Here is a 22,344-nt window from a genome sequence, read left to right on the forward strand (position 1 = left end):
CGGCTCCTGCAGAGCAATAACAGATGCTTATCATGTTTTACTGAGGGCAGTGGTGGTGGTGGGGGGGGGGGAATGGGGGTGAATGTGGAGCGTTGGGGCCCTGTCGATGAATGGCTCTGACAATAATGCCCTCAATCATGAGGAGAAGTTAGAAAATAGAGGCACAGTTATACCAGGAGGGCTGTAATGGATTAGGATTCAGTCAGAAAGTGTGTGTGTGTGCCTTAAAGAGAGAGGTACACAGAGCGCATGTGCACTTATACACCCACTGCAGCTTTTCAGCAGCTCATCCTCTTGCACATTCCAAGTAAAGGCAACAGCAAACAAATGGCTTAAGGTTCAAGTGAAGTATGTTTCATTCCTTTCTCTGCTGTCTCGGCCACTCTTGAAGCCCCAGGTTGTGGTGCGAGCATGGACAGGGGTTAGATGGAAGGTCAAAAGAGGAGAGGATTACTCAAGATACACTTCAGATAAAAAGTGTCAGTCCAATAATCGTCAGTGATCCATGATGTGGCAGGTCACGATTTTTGGGTGGTATTGTCATCGGAAGGAAAAAAATTGCCTTCATGAGTGTAATAATGAAGATGAACCTATGAAAAAGACAAATTCCTCGTGACATACACAATCCTGCTCATTTGTTAACGGGTAAAAGATGATTCAGAGCTGGTAGGTTATCATCATCTCTTTAATATTACTTGCTGACATTTTTCTCTTTCTCTCCGCGGAGGGTCAAGCATGTTTTTCCCCCCCCCCTGGGATGAGAGTTGTTTTTCTCTGCTGTTTGCTGAAAGGCCTTCACAGCTACCAGCGAAGGTGGTAATTTGAAGTCCTGGCTCACTACTCGCCGGCTGAATTTAATTCACATTACGGGGACGAATTTAATTCGCATTTCGGGGACAAATATGTCTTGAATTTCAATGGGCTGAAGCTGCAGGAGCTACAATCCAAATACAATCACACAAACCTAAACCTTCAGTCTTGTCATGGGGGTGTAGCTTATAGGATTATATTTACAAACCTACATTACAGAAGGGAAACATTTGGATGATATTGGAAGCAATTCTCAAACCTTTATAAGCATTACAAACGTTTTAAAATGTTGGATGAGATGTTTGGAATACAGTGGGGGAATGTAACGTAAGTATTTACTGTACTTTTTGAGACACTTTAAGAGATAAATATCTCCCTTTATTCTTCATATTGTATTTCTACTCCACTACATTTATCTGACAACTGTTTCTTTTCATTTAAAAGATTCATCCAAGTTATACGATCTGCTTCTAAAATATGATGCATTGTTATAGATAAAACCATCCATGTGTATAAATTGGTATAACACTGAAATGGCCTATTTTGTGTAATGAGTACTTTTACTTTTGATACTTCAAGTACATTTAGCTGATAATACTTCTGTGCTTTTACATAAATAAAACTGTGATTGCAAGAGTTTTACTTGTAATGGAGTATTTTTAAATTGTAGTACTAATACTTTTACTTGAATAAAAGATTTCAACACTTCTTCCAGAACCACTGAAAAACTCATAGCTGGCCAGTTATTAATCATTGTCATCCATTCATTTACAAATGAGATTCACAGATTTATTGAGGGTTGTTGTTTTTTTTGTTAACAGTCTCATTATATCCCTTTTACTGTGTATTACCCTCAGCGTTTTTTAGTATACCCTTAAACAGTACTTGTCCTTGTGGTGCACAATGTTAGGAACATAATGACCTTATTTTTACTTCCTCATCATTGTAACATTACACAGTACCACTAAAACTATAACCTTTATATTAAAGTTGTAAGTATATATATATATATATAAATTAGTTATAAATCTGCAATAAGAGGATCTTTTTGGTTGCCAGGTTATATCTGATGTGTATCCTCCTCCATCTGGACACTTTTTCTTTTTTTAATTAATCAGGGAGACTCCTCTTAAAAATTTATTTATTAACTTTACTAGCTTATCATTAACATTTACAGCTGTAGATCAGCTGGAAGAGCTTTTGTAAGCAGTTTATTACTTATTATTAATCTTTGAAACTTCAGAATTTATTATTTATTTAAAAAAAACACCCATCACATTTTTAGTAATGGCTCATTAACATTTATAACTACAGACTTGTTGGTGTATCAGCACCAACCTAATCACCATTCACTCTATTCACATTTCTAACTGCAGAATTGGCTTATTAAAACGTTAGAGCCATTAAGCCTAATGGGGAGAAGATGCAACAGCAAAAGGGATTTTCACAGTTGAAAAACAACTTTTCAAAGTTATAATTGATCTATGAAGCATTCGTAAATTAGACTATGTATGAGGTATCAATGAAGACATTAATTTTAAAGTTATTATGCAATATATTATTTCTTTTATGAGATGTGCAATTGTGTTCATTCTACAAATGATTTTTTCTACAGATGTACAGCTTAGTTACAAGGAAGCTTCGTGCAAATTTCTCCGAATAATTTAAGTACAAGGTCCCTGGACTTTGAGCCAGGAAAATATGTCAAATATCTGAGCTGCAAACACGAGGAGAAGGTGAGGTGAGGCGCTAGAGAGAAAGAAAGAGGGCGGTAAAGTGTGTGTGCGCGTCTCTCTATGTGTGTGGAGGAAAGAGAGAGAGAGAGAGAGACATAGAGGGAGAGAGAGGTGGTGCAGTTGAGTGAAGTGAGCCAGGAGTGAGTGAAGCGACAGTGCGGAGGTGACGGCGGAGAATGGAGAGGAGCTCGTCCGCCCGGCGAGCTTTGACCGCGGCGAGCGAGGAGAACCCACTCGGCTCTTTCCTTCAGGAGCCAGCCTGCTGAAAGAAACCGAGAGGAATTAACTGGGGGCAAAGGAAAGGAATGGCTGATCCTCTGCGGAGGACTTTACTAGCGAAACTCCGGGGGAAGAAATCCAAGAAAGGAGCGACGGTCGGCGGTGGATACGGCTCTGCTGCTGCTGCTGCGGCGGCGGCGGCGAATGGGGGCCGAGAAGGTAAAGAAAAAGTTTTGCAGCCAGACTCCGACGAGGCTCGTCCGGTAGTCTTGCTCGCAGAGCTGGATTGCACGACAGAGAGAATGAGTACGTACGAGAATTGTGTTGACGGGGCGATGGTGCAAACAGGGGGGGTTGTTATAGTCCGGGGGAGCCGAGCAGCGGAGTTGGCCGGCGCACGTCCCCAGGAGCCGAGCAGCGGGGGTAGGGTTCGGGTTAATGAGGAGCTCCTGGGGGTCTCACTTCAAAGAGACGTGCAGTTTGGGGGGCATGGTGTGTTTAGGGGAGCAGATAGGAGCCACCAGGGGCCCAGATCCGCTGACAGAATCACGTTATCGGCGGAGGTCCCGCTCGGAGGACCGCATGTCCAGAGAAAACACTTCGTCGCGGTCTCGCGGCAGCGCAGCGTCGGGGATTCAATCGGGTTTGGGGACAATTCAAATCACGTTTTGTCCTGCGCACCGGTAGAGCCGCACACCGGGGTCTGTAAGCCGCCAGAGGGCCGGGTTACTACCGCTGATAGTGAGCCTCTGGACAGAGGACATCCCCGGCACATGGCAGGGACTGTAGTGGCTGTAAATGTACACAACGACAACTGGAGTTTTGACAACAACCAAACTTTGGAGACAAACTCGCCAGTTTGCGCAGCACTTGTGAATCCAAACTGCATCTCTGGCAACACTGAAGAAAACATTTTAATCAGAAATATTGAGAGCTATGGGCCTGAGTATGCAGGGGACATCAGGGGGACAGTAGGCTGTCTGCAGAGCCCGACGTTTTTCCCCACAGAGCTAGACATATGCGAAATTAACATGGCATCCTTGTGCGCCACAGAGGGGTCACTTAGATACCCTTTAGACAGTGAAGATGAGGATTACTATGATAATGAAATTCTGCCTTTTTATGAAACTATTAGAGCAAAAAGTGCTGGTGACAGAGCAGAGGTTGCAGAGCTGCCCCAGTCCGGTCAGGATAAAGGACAGGCTGATGACAGTAACAGTGCGCAGGAAACAGACAGGCTTAGGAACCAGCTGAAAGAGGCTTATTATCTCCTTATCAATGCTATGAATGATATCAACCTGGATGTGCAGCAGATTAGTGGTGGTTTAACCGAGCAGCAGGCCACCTCCTCCTGTAGTAGCCACTCCAGAGATAGTCTGTGCTCAAGGTTGTCTGCCAAAAACATGGACAGCGACTCCTGGTCCTCAGGAGGTGACCACAGCCCACAGCAGGTGTCTGACACTGACTCACTCCTGCTTTGCCTCACTGGAAACCTTGAGTCAGGCCTTAAAAGCAGGCTGAACAGTAAGAGCATGGTGAACCTGTCCTTGGGCAAGATAAGACCCACATTACTGCGCTCTGCTAGTGACGGAGCTATCAGGTATCCAGGTGGACCCTTGCTGTGTATTAAAGCTCCTGGAACACAAAGTCCAGAAACCTTTAGTGATACAGGGGCTACAGAGCTACAAGCAGCTAAAGAGGGTAAAGGGGCTAAAGTCACAGGAGTAGGTGAGCTGTCAGACCCTCAGGTGCTTTACAATGCCACCAGCAGTGAGGAGCTGCTACAAGACGCCGGCGGTGAGGAGGACCGTGGCGGGCAGCTCAACGTGAGCAGCAGCTCAGTTAACAGCCTCACAGGTTCTTCAGACAGCAATGCTGAGGCCTCGTCACATCAGGGTCACGACAACAAGCAGGAGCTGACCGGGGTCCGCGCACAAGGGGCCAATTCAGTCAACAAGGGGCACGGCGTTACTGTCAACAAGATGCAAGAGTGGATGCACAAGGGGCGGTTGTTGTCTTCCGAGATGAAGCAACGCATTGAGGGCTCATCGCCATCTTTGCCTCGCAGCGGAGGCCAAAACCAGGACCAAGCTAACCTCGGGGGGTGTAAACCAGGGGTCCACACATCCAGCCGAGGGGTTAAATCTGTCAAGGCCAAGTCACCTACAGTCAAGTCACCACGGCAGCAGCAGCCAGGTAGGAAGGCTACACGGAGTGGCCTCAACTCCCGTGGATCCTCTAAATCAGGGAACTCTCACCCTCCTTCCTCCCGTCTGATTATTGTCATCCTCCTCCACTCATAGTAAACTCCGTCTGGTGGCGGTCCACCCTGCACTCCTCCTCTTCTGGATGCAAAGCAAAGGGACGAGACACCTCAGACCTCTTTGCTTTCTTTTTAAGATTCTCTAACCGGTGGCGGGTTCTCTCCTTCACACTAATTTAGGTGCATTTTAACACTAAATTAATAGCACTTTAGGTTGTAGGTCGGATCACTCACAGTGTAGTTGAGTAACAACTAACTCACTCTCCTCTGCTAGTGTTTTTTTTGTGGTGTTGGTGGTGGGGTTGTGTGTGTATGTGTGTGTGTTTGTGAATGCATTTGATTATGCACAAAAATGCCAAATGATTGTCTGATTATATAGTGTTGTGTTGATGCACATGAAAAAGCATGAAAGCATCTGTATCATGAAACCAGCCACAGCAACAGGAGATACATGTTAACATGACTTTAAATCTGTAATTAATACAAAATGAGTTAAATGCAAGATACATAGGGTTTAGGAGGGATGCAAAGCGGTCTAAACTACATTTACCTAGTTGGCAAAACAATCCTACCACAGGGTTAATTTAGAGGCTGGAGCTTTCGATCATATCACCCGATCTTCCTCAGCAGATGGAGTAGATGTTCAACTGTTGCTGATTGAAAAGTTGAGATTACAAGTTCATTCTTGACCTCAGAAACAAAACAGTCTTACCTCGAGCTCCTTTTACCCACTTTTAATAGCATTTACACCTTGCAGCGATGGTGACCTCCTCTAAATCTATGCCGGGTGCACACATTGCATATTTATTCAGTTACCATTTCACTGGGAAAAGTTTTACTAAATGAAATGCACTTTTCGTCCATGTTGACCCGAACTGACTGCAAACATGGCAGTTAGCCAATTTAATCATCTGCTTCGGGAACTGTCTGTGTGGAAAACTTTGTATTGACATTTCTGATATAGGATGTGGAAATGGGCTTGCTTTGTATGGATCTAAAACCAGCTCTTTTTACTCTACCGCTCAATTTTTTTGCTTTCTGTAATAGTTTTCTATGTGTTCGAGCATATGTGTGTGTGTGTGTGTATCCGAGTGTGTGTGCTGTTGCAACAGTCTTTTCCAGAGCAAATAGATGACCTGCCATGTGTGCAGGCTGTTGTTGACTGTCGCTGCTGCTGTGCTGCTAGAAATAGAGTGTGATCTCTCTCTCTGAGGCTGCAGAGGGGAAGGCGTCTGTGTTTGACTTCCAGCTGCTGTTGGCTCAGCAAAGCTCCAACTATACATCTCAAGCTCTCTTCCCCTTCTCTTTGTTAAAATAAAGACAGGACTCTTCTTGATATTAGTTTCCAAAGTCTCTTCCCTCCCCTTGATTCTCATTTTTTTTCTCCATTTTGCTCAGCTCTCCCCTCTCTCTGTCCCTGCTGAACTTTTCCACAGCTGTGGCCAGAGGAATCCGAAGCAGGAGAGAAGCCACTGCAGTTATTCTGTGGTGGTGGTATGTGTGTGTGTGTGTGTGTGTGTTTGTGTGTTTGAGAGTAGGGGGGCTGGGCTGTCATGTTGCCTTCCTCCCCAGTCGTTTGCACTGGACAGCTCCATGGTAACTCGCATTTTAAAGAGACTTTGGATTGAATATTTAGGATGCCATTCCTGTTGTTTAACTTGTTTGCGTTGTGTCACTTAATTCCTCACCATGAATGAACAAAATGAAGGGCGATTAGGTATTTATTAAGGTCAGCCGCGGGCTTATCTTGCCCCTCTGGGCCTCTCGGCGCCTCACAAAGAGCCATTTAAAATAAAAAAGAAATGCCAAAGCTCCCAAAAGCTCCAGTGAATTTCTTGTCTTGGCTTGAAAGTTTTCATAGAGTTTATTGCTCTACTTTTAATTAATGCAAATACTTATATATTTCTGACTTTCTAAAATAAGACCTGTTCCTCCCCTAGAGTCAGATACTTGGAAATTAAACCTCACCATGAAGTCATAGGACAAAATATTTCACGCCAGAAGCATTTGCTTAATTAGACAGGAGCTAATTTAGTTCTGTGCTGACTTGTCCTTTAATTACAATATAAAAGATCATGTCAGTTATTACCCAAAGCTGAGCTCCTTATACGTAAATGTGCGGATGAGAGTTATTGTGCAGATGAGCGGCGTGCATATGCACAACTCCTGTTTGCACATACATGTTTGTGTTTGCAATGAAAGGATTTATAGTTTTGTTGTGTTGTGCTGTGGCAGAGCATTGGTTGGCGTGCCGGCGGGCAGGCGGTATCCAGGTGTCATGTTTTGGCCAGACCTGAACTCAGGAGTGGTGTATCAGTCAAACCCGATGTTGCTCGGGTCGGGTCGGTGAGGGTCGATAACATATGTACAGTATATAACTTGGTTGTGATTGGCCAGTGAGCCCAGTCCTGGAACATGCATGCTGCACGCTCTCATGCGCACCCCGAATGAGGCCCGGCAAAGAGGCAGACAGGGTCGGTAAAAGCTTTATGGATTTTTTGATGGTCCACTGGCCCACCGGGATTTGTCCCGGTATGCCCGATGGCCAGTACACCACTGCTCCCTTGGAACAGAGCAGCACTGAGGGAAAAATAGTGAAATAGCTTTTTCTATCTTGTCAAAAACAGCTTTTAAAAGAACACACTCATTTGCTTTTGCTGTGGAGAATGAGATGAGAGGATCAATACCACTCTTATATCTGGTTGACAAATTTGAAGCTAGGTTAGCTTAGTTTAACATAAAGACCAGAAACAAACGGAAACAGCTAGCCTGGCTATGCCAAAAGTCCAAATATACGTCTAAAGCTAGCTAATTAGCATCCTCTTGTTTGTTAAATCCACGCAGAAAAAGGAGGGTAAAAACGAGAAGTAATGGTTTTAGGGGGATTTATGTGTCAAGACTATTTCTTGGCTGGGAGCAGTAACTTGTTGGAGTCTTCGCTTGTTGCCTGGTAACAGGCCATATCCAAGAATTGGTCTGACACATAACATAAAGTCACAATGTGTCATTTTTACAATTAGTTTTTGTACCAATCAAACTCATGAGTTCTAATTTGCTAATTAGAGCTTGAAAGGTGTTTTTAGGTGGATTTTGTTACCTTTGGACAGAGCCAGGCTAGCTGTTTTCAGTCTTTATGCTAAGCTAAGCTAACAGGCTGCTGGCTGTAGTTTCATATTTAGCATACAGACATGAAAGTGGTATTGATCTTCTTATCTAACTTTCCGCCAGTAAGTGAATCATTTCGAACTATTCCTTTAAAAATAATAACTTTCAAATATGCTCTGTATAAGGTTTAACATGCATTATTGCTCAACATTTTCATTACATTAATTCCTGCTTGCTCAGTGATTCAATGTAGCTATTAGTTGAGAACGCAGGTGTAACATAAACCCACTCAACTGTTGTCAAGTCATGTCAGAACGATGTGGCATTTGGTTTCTGCACCGTGCCAAAAACCTTGTTACTGAACTGCAGAGGAGTTGTTTTTTTTTTTTTCCACACAAACACCCACGGCTGATGGTGGAGGTACAATAATTTGTCTTTTCTGCTGTGTCTGTACTTGGACAGATTTATGAAGGATGGTAGCTCTAGAGACATATGAGATGATGAAGGAGAAACCTGAGGCACGCAGGTTCATAGCAGGATGGTTTATGAGTTGTATGAGTCACATGATGGGGCCAATGCTAGCATCTTGTTTGGCAATTTCAGATGACTGATTATCAGTAAAAAAAAAAAAAAAATTATGTGGCAGTATTTTATCAGGAGGCTTTGTTGAGGGGCCTTTAAATGGCCAGTGTTCTGGGTCGCATTGGGAGTAAATGTGTCTTTTTTTTAAAAATCCCACCCCTGAAGCATTATATCCATTTTTGGAAGAGCTCCAACATTAAAAATAATTTGGGTTTGACGCCAACATATTGAGGAGGAAGTGGTATTTGCATTAGCAGGCTGTGCTGCCAGGATGCCTCAGTGGGATGCAAGTGTTGACATGTGATGCAACCCTGGATGATCTCAGCCCTGTCCTGGTGTAAAAAGAAAAATCTACTCGGAGAATCCTCATTACCATGTGAATTCATGTCAACAGGAATGTATGGCACACAGCAAAAGATTCCCTCTGAAGAGGGGGGAGCCCCCGAACTCTGTATACACAACAAAGTGTTGTCTGTATGGACGAGAAAACTAGCTGGTGTGTGTTTTGCACTTACCAAAAGAGGAGCCTCTATGAAGAAAAAGGAATTCAGCAAATAAAAGGAAAAGCCTATGGGAAAGTAGTTCAAGTGTTTTGTCTTAGTGTTTGCAAGGAGAAAAAGATTCAGTCACTCAGACGATTTAGATCAGGAATATAATTGGAGTGAGGGTTTACTGTCAGGCTCACATGGCGCAGGTTCATACCAGCACATCCAGGAAATCAGCTTTTTTTTTCTTTGCAAGTTTGCATTCCTTTCAGCACCTCAGACAAACCCATAACACTCCTCCCCATCCGTGCACCGCCTCTTCTGCTCTTTATTTTCTCCTGTAGACGTGCATCCTTGTATTATGTGCTCTGGCCATCTGTTACCTTCAGGTCAGGGGTGTGAGATTTCCGTGCCCTGAACACATCATCTTTATGCCAACAAAGCACACAGGGAGCCAGGCTGTGTTAGTTCCGTTATGGAAATTGTATTTGACAGTATTTGCTCTGTATTGTGTTTATGGTTTAGTTTTGATTTATAGTTGATAGGTCTCTCACGCCAAATAATAACTAGAGGGGAATGGAGCCTTTATTAAACAAAAACTTGCTGCAGTGAGCATCAGTTAGTTGATTGGTTGGTCTTAAAAATGTCAGAATATTGTGAAAAATGTTGTTTTGTCTGACAAAAAGTCCAAAACACAAAGATTAACAGTTATATAAATGAAGGGCAAATAAATAAGAAAGAAAAGCAAGAAGCTGGAACATTTTTGCTTGAAAAATTACAAACTGTTAATCGATTATTTAAAAAGTCACAGATTAATTTTCTGTTGATAGACTATTTGATTAATTCTAATCGTTCAAGCTCTATAAACACCTTCATTGTTCTCCATCCACAAGTGTCCTTATTGTTAATTTTTGGTAAGGACTAGTTTAAACATTATTTTTAAGAAAAGCACTCTGAGATTCCACTACCTATTTCTATCGGGCTGAATGTGCCGCAGTATAATAACCTTCTGCTGGAATAATAAGTACTTTTTCACATCAGCATTATGAAGGGGCGATACTGACACGCCGACGTAAGAAGAGACAAGCCGGAGAACGCTGAAATGGTTTGATATTTGATAGCAGTGTGAATTTCTAAATTCTCACTCATTAAGTCAAAGCAGTGGCGTGCTGTTGCTTAGGGAAGCTGTTACTCCTCTGAAGGTGTGTGACAGTGGAACGAGACAGAGGGAAGGCTGTAAAATCTGAAGCTGTGGTCTGGAATGCTGTTCGTGTCAGAACACGCATCCTCTTCCAGTTATGAAAGACCCCTTAAAGAAGATGGCATGCTGACAACAACTCCATGCACAAGCATCTGATCTTTTTTCGCCTGGCTTTGGTGGCAGAGTCTGCGGTTTGGGAATTTTGGTCTAGAAGGCTAGTTTAGAAAAAAAATATGCTGTTACTATTTTAATCATAAAACATCCCAGAAGTGTCCCTCTGGTGTAGATTCGAATATGAGTAACAACACTGCTGTCAGACAAGAGTTTAAAGGGTTACGAGGAACTTCAGGACCGGAACAGTTGAAAACGAAGCATAGCAGATTATTACAGTGCACAGCTTGCCTACACATCAACCCATGAGACTCAGTAAAGTGCCAGAAACATACTGTACGTTTCCCCTTCACTCAGTAGTTGGCACATGCTAAAGCTGCTGCTGAGCTCCAGGCCGTCAAACGCAACATCAGTCCTAATCCAGGCTAATGCAAACACATCGCTGCTTCATGTTCACGTTTCTGGTTGGAAAGCCTCTGTAAATTAAGCAAAGCAGAATATAAGAAACACTTAAAGATTTGCTTTGTATCCTTTGCAGTGTGGTGGTCTGGTTGAATTCAAATTAAACGGATGACTGAGAGGCTGCAATGAGTTGTGTTTTTGCTGTTCAGGCGTTTTTTTTTTGTTTGTTTTTTTTTTTCACTGTGGAGATTAGGAATGCCTTAAAAGTGGCCTCTGTTCTAGCCACTGAAAGCTGTTTTATATACTCAGCGGCGTCTTATATAATCAGCTGGAACGCAGAGGAATGGCATTCCTGACAGAATCAGTTTCATCCTACTTTGTATCATAGTTGTCATAGTGGAAAAAAAAGTCAGCATCGAATAGAGAAATAAAGTGCACGACTTGTTTTTTTCGTGGTGAGAGGAACTCCGAAGTTGGTATTTATGGGATTTTTGGAGGCACTGGAGATGGTAGCAGTTATTGCGAGTCAACAGTCGCTTTGTTGAAGTGTTAATAAAGTTGCCTTGTAGATCACAGAAGAGCAGAGAGAGGCTGTTCAGAGGGGGCTGGTTGACTTCCAGAGAAAAGTAAATCCCAGCGGAGCCCTTTGCTCTCTCTCTGTGTGTGCCGCTTTCAGGCCTTTGTCAATAAAAGCAACCAAGCAAAAAAAAGTACATCAATCTACTGAGTAGAAGTTATGTAATATGAAACCATGTGAATTTTAATGTACTTCAGTTCTCTTTTGTTAGACTGCTGCGGCTTAATAAAGAAAAAAGAAAACCCTGTTGTGGTTTATTCTGACTCATTCACAATTCTTAATAGTACAGTCGCACATGCACACTTTGGATGCCCTGGGTTAAATTTCGATTGCATAGAGTGAAAATATTCCCCAAGTCTATAATTTGGTGGATGTAGCCTGGCGTGCATGAAAATGCATTTCCTTGAGGAAAGGCGAAGTTGTCATTAAAGCATGTGGAGGGGCTCGTCTGGGAGCTGAGGATCAAAACAGTCTTTTACACGAGCCTGCTGTACAAGTTACAGCAAGACCCTGCCCTCAGCACCTCTCTCTCTCCCCGTCACACACACACACACACACACACACACACACACACACACATACACACACACACACATGCACAGAGCTTGTTTTTCTCTGGCTGGCATCTGCTCATCAACCCTTGTGAAAATAAAATCATGTTAGACTTACAAAGGTACTTTTTTGATTTCAAGGGATACAAATCTTACTATCTCATGAGCAAAACATCCACACACACACACACACACACACACACACACACTAAGAGCAATGCAGGCGCTCTTTTGTTGCCTTCTCTGGAACATTAAGGGACCACGTCATCATCTCTATTATTTGTCCCTTTTCACTGCGCACGTATCACCACTGGCTGTACTCATCGTCCTACCCCTTAGACACACACACACACACACACCACCCCCTCCCCTCTGTGCTCTATTTTCACAGCTGTAATGCCAGCAGTTTCTCGCTCCTTTTTTTTTTCCAAGTTGCTGTTATGGAAGATATGTGTGCTCAATCCCTCCGTCTCCCTGTGATCTCTTCTGAATTCAGAGCCCAGATATTTCCGAAGCTGACACTCCTGAAATGGGATGTCACCGAGGAGAAAAAAGGAGGGGGGGGGGGGGATAGGTGCTCCAGAGTGCCTGTGGAAGTTTGATTGAAAATTTAGTCATTAAAAAACAACACGATAAAAGTCTGATCAGAAGGTATAAGACCTCATAATTTGATGAGACAAAGCAAGTGGCATCTTTTTAGTAACAGAGGAAAAATGCATTATTCAGTATTTTTACACATGTGGTTTCTTGATACAGATGTTTTCATCAACTTGACAGGACATGAATAGTCTGAGATTAAATACTAGATTGAGTCATTCAATGTTCAATCGTTATTTTAATGACGATGGTGATAATCGTGATTAGTTGCTTTTTTTATGCCAACCAAATAATTTTTTATTGTCTCTTGGCAGGTGGTTGTAACCCTCATATTCTTTCTGTTTCCATCGCTTTCTCAGCTTTCATTGAGAATGTCCAAACCCCCTGTGCTAACAGCCGCGAGGTGGGCAAGGCCAATGATATTTCGACATGGCGACCACATCTCAACACCATCACTGTCTCCAAGAAGCGCAACTGGCTGCAGCAGAGCTCCCTTGGGAGGAACCACTGCACCAAGGACGAGCTGCAGGGAATGCTGGGAGCTGAGGAGGAGGGCTGCCAGTACTCCCATCAGCTGCCTCCTCCTCCCAGTCCCTCCCCAGACCACCTGAGACCCTCAGGGGGAGCTCCTTCGCGGCCGGTCCGCCTGCACCTGCCTCAGGTTAGCCTCAAGGTCTCTCCGTTGTTTTAAAAGAATAGTTTGACATTTTGGGAAAAATGCTATTTTGCTTTCTTGCTGAGAGTTAGTTAGCTTAGCTTAGCATAAAGACTGGAAACAGGGAAACAGCTAGCCTTGCCCTGTCCAAAAGTTTAAAAAATCTGCCAACCACCTCCTCTAAGGCTCTCTACTTAAAACATTTTATCTTGTTTGTTTAATTTATACAAAAACCAATATGTAAAAATGACAATTTGTGGTTTTACAAGGTGCAGTGACTTGCGGCTCCCTTCCACTTGGGCCAGAGCTAGGCTAGCTTTTCCCCCCTGGTTTCAGTTTTAATGCTAAGCTAAGCTAACCAGCTGTAGTTTCATATTTAGAGTACAGATATAAGATATGGTTTTTACTTTCTCATCTAAGTCTCCCTAAGAAGTGCATTTCCCCAAATGTTTCCAAAAAATGGTAACACAGGATCCAACACAGCGGTTGCTGTAGGTGTTTAAGTTAATGTGGCGTCTTTTCCTTGAAGTTTAACTTTAGCTTTTGTCTCGATTTAGGTCAGTGTCAGTCAGGCTCCTCATCCTCGGAGTGTAGACCCAGCAGAGGAGAACGATGCGGACGATGAAGGAGAGATCTGGTACAACCCGATCCCAGAGGACGATGAACCGGAGATGTCCCACAGACCCTCAGTTCGGCTGCTCGTCCCACCTCGAGCTGAGCCCCAGAGGAGGCCCAGTAGGGGAGGAGATGTGGGTCACAGTGGGAGGACCCTGGAGGGCAGCAGCGGCGCCGGGCCTGAGGCGCTCGGGGAAAGCCTCGGTGGCGGTGGCGGTACAGGAGATGGGAGTCAGGGGAATGCTGTACATTCCACAGAGGCACTACATCTGCACAGACAGATGCTCGCGTGCAAACCTCAGGAGGAGGGGGGGCCTTCTACCAGTAAAGCCAAAGGTAAGTTAAAAAAAAAAGAGAGACACAAACACACCTCCTCTCATTCTTACTTCCCTTCCCTTCCTTCTTTTTGTGGATACATCATTCAGTTTGTTCTTTTCTCCGATGCCCGAGGGCCAATTATTGTCTGTCGTTTTGTCTCTCAGCTAGTCACTCTCGGCAGATTCTTGCGGTTGCGCACACCTTGACGACTAATTACAGCCGGTGTTGAAAATGTTTCCAATCAAAGGATCGACAGACTTACAGTCATTCCTCGCTAACTGTATAAGTACTTTTACATGTAGCTGATGATATACAACTATAGGCAGACATAGAGTTTGCCTGAAATCTACAGCTAACATAGCCGTACTAGCTCAGTTCTTTCTTGTGCTGTTCAGTTTGATGGGAGTAGACAGGAGCCGTGGCTGTCTAATCATATCACTCCATATCAGTGTCCCTCATTAAACTCAGACAGACATTAGCCAGGAGGAATTCAGAATAGCCATTCCCGAGAAGAAAGAATATCCATTTACTTGTGACTGCAGCTCACACAGAGAGCTGTGAACTTTGTAAATTGGTGGTTCTTGGAAGTTTTTTTTTTGTCCTAAATGGAATAAATGTCCTCTTGTCTTGAAATCTGGCTCATTAAAATGCACTTTTGGTGTGTGCAGACACACACAAAACACACAAAACCGTGACGTGCAGAGTTAAAGAAACATCACTGTTAATGAATTTTAACGCTCTCTCTTCACTTTGCTTCTTATTTATTCGTTTGCTTGGAAATTGTTGACAACTCTGCTCTACAGCGACGGGCATAATGATGACAGCCAGCACACGGCTCCCTGTCTCTTAATAAGCTCGGGCTGTTTTTTTCTAACTTCCGACTTTTTGTTCTCTCTGATGTGGCAACATGGTAGTTTGAACCAATTGGCACATCTTGAGCTGAGCCTATAATTACAACTTTTGACAACACTTTTCTGTGGCACGCAACAGTCATTTCTTGTTGTAGGAGCACAAAGTGAGGCTGAACAGTTTTGGGTATGCTGAGCGAAATCTAATACTTGAGCTTTAGTGTTCACAGCAACAGTTTTACTGCCAGAATGAAGGCTTGAAATGAGCTCAGAACCCCCCCCCCCCCCCCTAAAATACTCAAGTTTAAAAGTTGAAACCACAAACCATCGAGACTTGTTCCTATAAATAAAAGAGATATACTTCCGCTGCAGTTTTCCATGTTTCAAAATTATAATCATCACATATAAAGTTACAATTTATCCTGCAGCGTACTTACTTATTTAGAGCGGAGAGTCATAAATTCTTAAGGTGTTGCATTATCTCCTAAAACAAGTCCGCCCTTGACAAGGTCACAGGTTTGATTGGCGGTAGATAAACTGCTTGATCCTCATTGACTGGCTTCAAACTCCTGGCTTCATGCTGCGTCACGTGTGGCTCAGCAAAACTCTCTGTCCTGAGAGACTTTCCTCACAGGATTAGGATTAAACCGGTCCTGAATGCGTCTCAATGTACTAGCCCAGGAAAGGCTCTAATCATGGCACACAGGGCTAATTAAATATAGGCTATTTCTGCCTGCATCATTTGATTGGTTTCAGACCTATTTTTTCAGTCCAGATGAAATTTGCTGGTATCATTAGGGCCTTTCATGCTGGGTAAGCAGATGAGTGGCCATAATTGGAAACTGGAGTGGCTTGTTCAGCAGTTTTAACAGAGAAGAAATCTTGTAGAACAGAAAGGCTTTTTTTTTTAATGTTCACTTAGCTCTCTACCTATTTCACTTGTGATTCATTTTCCATCAGATTGCTACCATTCATTTACAACCCATAATAGGATTCTGTTTAACAGGAACAGTCAACGGCAGTCCTGTGATAGTGTGGGTCGACTGGTGCTCTGACTGGTTTCTGTGAAAACGAGAAGAGGGAGCAGCAATGTTGTTTTTTTTTTTCCCCTCCGCTCCGGAACTGCCTCCCTCTCTGCTGCCTGTTGACTTTGCAATTGATTCCTGTGGGTTTGGCGACGCCATCCCACACTTCACTGCAACAAAAAAGAGCAATGAGCCGGCTACGTGTCATCAAAGAGGAAACAGTCATTACTGGTTGTTTGTGTGTGTGTGTTTTTGAGGATGCAGTGGGCACTGTGGTTTTCAATCAAAAGAAAGATTAGGAAGGTAAAATATTGCTTCATGCTCTGTCTTTATCTGTGGTTTAAATCATACTCTTCTACCTTCAGAAATCGTGTGCTGTATTGTGGTTGCTGTTAACTGCAGAATGACAGTGCACTCCTCCTCCTCCTCCTCCTCCTCCTTTCCACTCTAAACTAGTTGGGAGGGTTGGGGGATGGTGGGCTGGAGTGAAAAGGCCTGCTCACTCCACCCTGCATTCAGTGTCCCATCCCTCCGCCACAGGGTCAAACAGGGCCTGTTTGGGGACATGGGTAATTACCAAAACAACATTTCTCTGATACTTTTTGTTTATTTTCCTCTAATTTTTCAGATGAACTGGACTAGTTTCAGATCATTTAGACTGAAATACCAGACAGCTGTGTGTGTTTTAAAAGAGGAATCAGTACAAGATGATCATAAAGTATCTGCATTGGTTGGAGGGTTGTTGATCAGTGTTCTGGCTTATGGATAATGACTTTATAAGTGAAACAAATATTGTTCTTTACTCCAACAAGAAAATCACAATACATGACGGTATCACAGCATTTTGCAAGGTTATAAATTACCATTTAATGTTATTCTATAAGTCAGCGATTACTGATACAGGAATATGCCAGCGGTTTTCCATGTTGTAGCCCATGTTTCTGCAATTAAAATAACTATACAGCTAAGCATTGTGGAAAGTATATCGCTGCTTATAATTGTTTTTCACACCTTCCAGGCAGCCACTGGTTTCCATTCATATGAGGAAGGTGTTAAAATGAATTTGATGCATGAGTTCTGTTATCCATCACAGTAAACATCAAGCCTGCATTTTTTCTTTTAATTGATCTTCACACATATTAGTAATGGATAGAAAGCAACATCTGCTAGGGGAAAAAAAAATGCACCCATAATTATAAAGATTTACATCTTGCATTCAAAAATGAGCAAAAAACATGCAAAAACATTGGTGTATTACTTTAATGCTTCATGATAGTGTCAGAAACCCTGTACCTAACCCTCTAAACACTTGTTTGTTAGTAGTAAGATCATTGTTACTACCGCAGCATGCTGTATTTTCACCGCGTCTACTGAATGTGTGTTTAGGATACCACATCATGAATCGTCTCACCACATCTTTTTTGTAAATGCACCCACGCCTCCTTAAGAACAACGACCTTTGATCAAAGCTTTGACAAATTCTTAAAACTTCTAAAATTAGAAGTGCAGTCACAGCGTTGCACTCCGCTATGTCCATCCTGTCTTTTTCTATGTCTTCTTGTTTTTATATTACTCATGAATATGAGGCTATACAGACTCCACTTTATTTGAAGGGCTAAAAATTTGAGAGGCCCTTTCGTTGATAGAGCACGAATAAGAGCGTCTGCTGAATTAATGAAGCGCCGCAGATGTAGATGACTCCCTGCGACTATAGTTTGCCTCTGTTCGGCTGGCTGGTTCTTTTTCTCTCACCGGATACACTCCAGACTCCTCGTGTGCTGCCTATTGACTGACTTTTTGTCCATCTGAATGCTCTATTTGTATTGAGAATAATGATTGATGGACTTTGGGGGTGGTGAGCTCGGTGAGTTCCCGATCTCTTGTTCCCTTTTAGCGCCTGTTTGGGGAATCTGACTTGGCCAGCGCTCGGAATGGGATCAGAGCTATTTCTGGGGGGTTGTTTTGGTCAAGCTGACTGCTGCGTTCAAGAATTGGCCCCGGCTGCTAAAGTTACATGAGAGTTCAAGCCTCTGAGTTCAAACCTGGAATCTAATCTAGGCTGACGATTGCATGGTTCGGTCTGGAGGAAGTCAACAACTCAGAGGAGCGACGTTGTGAGAGCAGCACTTTAAAAACCAGAGCAGATCCCATAGCTCGGCGCTAGATGTTAAGTTCGGGTCACATAGTTTTACTCATGGCTCTTTGTCTCTGGTCTTTTCTTCATTTCATCCTCAGAATATCTGTAGAAAAGTGCTCTGGTCTCTGATTTGAAGGATAAAGTATTTGATCTTTATTAATAATCATCACTTAATTGATTGTACAGGCATACGAGGGTCACTGTAATATATGTAGTTTAGTTTTTAGAGGATCTGATCCTGACAATGGTTCTCCATGAGTTTTTATAAAAGTATGGTTATTTATAGCCACACAATTATTCTCATTATTGATTAATCTGTTGATTTTTTTTTTTGATTAATCAATTAATAGTTTAGTGTACAAAATAGTGAAAAAGGCCCAAATTATTTCTTTTGTCCAATCAACAATTCAAAATCCAAAGATATCCTGTTTACGATGAAATGAAGCACATTCGAGAAGTTTGAACCAACAGCTGTTTCAGCAACGGAGCATAGTGATGCTGGCTTACATTTAGGGCTGCAACTAACAATTATTATCGATCGAATTATCGATCAAGAAATTCATCATTTAGTCTGTAAAATGTCAGAAAATAATGAAAAACACCCATCATAATTTACTAAAGCCCAAGATAGTGTCTTCAAATCACTTCTTTTGTCCAACCAACAGTCTCAAACTCAATCTTGAATTTACTTATCATATAAGATAAGGAAAAGCAGGAAACATAGGAGATGCTTACAAAGGAGAAGCTGAAACTTGTGAATGTTGAGCATTTTTCTTACAAAAATGACAATCAATTGATTATCAAAGTAGTTCCAGATGATTCGCCATTGAACGATTGATCGTTTCTGCAGTTGCTGATCGGCAGCAACTGCTTCATTCATGTTTCAAAATCACTCTGTCATTCACAGCTGCTTGGCTACCAGCTGACTGGTAATATCCTGTCATATTCATGCAGGTGTTGAGCACTATAACCTGACACTTCTTACTATACTCGGCTGATACTCTCATGCCGATGCCGTTTGCTGCCACAGCTCCCTCCACCACCCCAACCTCCTCCTTCAGATTTTTTATATTGTTGATTTAACTAAGATCTAACGGTCATCTGTTTGTTTATTAAGAGAATTGGTTCCAATTTCTCTCAAAGATTCAGAGCATTTTCCACCAAATTGTCAAATCTAACACTTTGTTATAAATTCCTTGACATAATCTGACTGATTTCCTGTTATTTTTATCCTATATGGTTATGTTTAGTGCCTTTCTGCCATCAAAAATATATTCATCACTCAATTCTGTGGAATGAAGTAAGTAATTAATGATATTTATTGATATAATGATACTGATTTATTGCAATATGTAAGTCATTTATTGTTGACAGAGTGCCAGAGTCAAATCATTAACTTAGTTATTCATTTAATTTCCATTAGAGGTTTAATACTGAAAAGATTTTTATTTGTTTTCAGATAAAACCAAGTCATTGGTCAACAGTCGTCACATACTGTAGCTGTTAGTGCGGTGTTGTTTGGGTTGGGGCGGTGCACTGAGGCCAGTGTGGCTGCAGGCTGTCTAGAATTAGCAGCCACTCTGTTGGTAGAATTACAGCAGAGCAGGAATTCCTGCAGCAGTAGGCGAGCTAGGCTACATGAGGGCTGCTTTGGCAGGGGGCCATGTTGTGCTAGCGAGAAGGCCTGCATGCTTGGATATATTAGCAGGGGTTTTGTAACCATTGTAATGAAACGGCCGAGCTCCCGCGGGCCCTGAAAGGCCTTCCAGCGCTGAATGATTCAGAGCCAAAAGGAGAGGAAGCAGCGCAGAGCCGAGCCTCGGTCACCCAGTGAAGAAACTACAGGACAAGTATGCCATTCACCGGTTTATTTACACTCCCCTTGTTGGTCAGCACACACTGGTCCTTTCGTTTTTTTTTGTTTTTTTTTATTTAACACACACGTTTGGCAGACATGCTTGTAAGGACACACACGCTCAAGTAAAAACAAGTGGTTTTACAGGGGTAATCAGGGACAGCAGATTATTGTTTCCCTCCAAGGCTTATCAGAGTATACTCTGTGTCTGTCTCTCTTTTTCCCTCTCACACACACACACACACAAATAAAAAACACACAATCTTACATTCTCGTAGGCCAGGCAGGCGTCTAACATTGTTTTACTGGAAGACTTTTTACATTATCCGGATATTATTTACGTCTAAACTTGGCGTTGGCTAGAGTGACAGTTTGGCTCACGCTACAAGTTTGCTGTTAAAAATATCAGACATGTTTGATAATGATCAGGTTGTCCCTCACACACAGATACACACACATACACACACACACACACACACAAACCCCTCCTCCTGCACCTGTCTGGTGCCAGTGTTGTGAAAAGCCCTCGTCATAAATTCCTGGGCTTTGTTGAGAGGTGTTAGAGGCGGGGTGCCCGAGGTGGACTGCAGGGTCAGGGAGGGCATGTGCGTGTGTCTGTCTCTATGCTTGCATATTAACATGCACTCTCTCTTTGTGTTACAGTAATACGGTGAGTGCATGTGCATGTTAAAGTATTGGGGGGGGGTGGACACAGTTAGCCAGCTCAGGTGTCACCCAGTGGAATGCAGACCTTTCGCCCTTTGACCCCAGGAACACGGTCCTAGAGGGTAGGGTGTCAAACCATCACCCCTGAACCTCAGCTAGTCAAGCATCACGTTACTCTCCTGACTGCTGCCACAAGGCCAAAGGCTACAGAGGACACTGCTGCGTGTGTGTGTGTGTGTGTGTGTGTGTGTGTGTGAAGCCACGGTCATTAACAATGGAACAGTCATTAACTACGTCAGAGGCAGATCTGCCCTCAGGCTGAGTGGACGTTGCTCCCGTTTATGTTGATTATAAAATAAATAGGACAGCAGGACACTAATGGAAGTTGTTTTCATTCCCACTCTTGAAGGTTGTTTATTGTCAAGTAAACAGGCATTAATGTAGGTCATAAGACTTTATTTTTTACTACCACAGTTTCAAGACTAACAGTGTTGCCTTATTTGTGTCTCACATCATTCACTGATGAAACACTCTTCTTTACTGCATTCTTATAGCCACTACATGTAGTTTCATTATAATCAGTATCACAATATTAAGAATAGTTTTCTGATTTTTATATATATATGTATAGAGGCTGGCCTATCACCTTTAGGACTTGGCATTGAACAACAATACTGTCTGAGCAAAATGTGTCAGCACCATCAAATGTCAAAAGTGTTGTTGGTATGGACTGCTTGGTTAGACTCTTATGGCTGTTTACTTATTCTTTGCCTCTTAATTTGTGTGAACCCCAAAACATCCCAAACTCCTTTTTATCAATTGATGATTATAATTTGATCTGAGTCATTCATTGGACAATATTAATGTAAAACAATGGCTATAGGATCGTATAAACTTGATACCATTCTGCTTAAAGTTGAAAAATGATAATACTGCTGACGTAGAGGTATCACAATAATAAATAACTACCAGATAAAACCTCTGTGGTTACTTACAGCTCCTTTAAATGTGATGTCCTCAAATGTGTAACAACCATACAACAAAATGAACAGCAGTTTCAATCCATTGCAGTTTTGTAGATAATTACATCCCATGTAATTTAATACTTTGTACAATATCTATGAAAACTAAAATTAATCCTCCAAACTGAGTCAAACTGTGTTTTCATGTAGTAGGAATTTCACTCCTTTAATACCTTGTGTCAGACCTGACCAGGGCTCTCTGTGTGTGCACGGCCCCTCCCCAGATGTTGTTTGGTGAATTTGCACCTCCAGCGCCCTCCACCCATTTTCTCCCTTCTCAGTGCGCCTCTGTGTCTATTATTGGCAGGAAGCTGTGACAGGGAAGGCTACTCAGCCAGGGGGAAAAGGAGGCTAAACATGGTTTGATGAGGAATGTGAGAGAACAGCCGTGTTCATTTGTACATTCACCAGCCGGCTTGCCAGCCTTCCAGTCGAACATCCAGACCTCTCAGTGCCTGGACAAGGGGCGCCTTTGTCCCCCATCTGTTGGCTACACCCTGCCCTGCTCCTGCCCCCCATCTTCCCTTCTCTCCATCCTGTTGCACCTCCTCTGCCTCCCTCTTT

General features: G+C 42.8%; 1 protein-coding gene across 1 annotated transcript in view; it reads left to right on the top strand.

The window, feature by feature from the left end:
* Nucleotides 1–2,660: 2,660 nt before the first annotated feature.
* The window catches only part of syde2 (synapse defective 1, Rho GTPase, homolog 2 (C. elegans)), a 51,145-nt gene continuing 31,461 nt past the window's right edge, over nucleotides 2,661–22,344 (top strand). The window contains exons 1-3 of the mRNA XM_042415958.1: nucleotides 2,661–4,961; nucleotides 12,999–13,300; nucleotides 13,852–14,245. Coding sequence (XP_042271892.1) covers nucleotides 2,852–4,961; nucleotides 12,999–13,300; nucleotides 13,852–14,245 — 2,806 coding nt within the window. The 5' untranslated portion in view covers nucleotides 2,661–2,851. The remainder of the gene's footprint in view (nucleotides 4,962–12,998; nucleotides 13,301–13,851; nucleotides 14,246–22,344) is intronic.

Source organism: Thunnus maccoyii, chromosome 7, assembly GCF_910596095.1.
Source record: "Thunnus maccoyii chromosome 7, fThuMac1.1, whole genome shotgun sequence".
NCBI lineage: Eukaryota > Metazoa > Chordata > Actinopteri > Scombriformes > Scombridae > Thunnus > Thunnus maccoyii.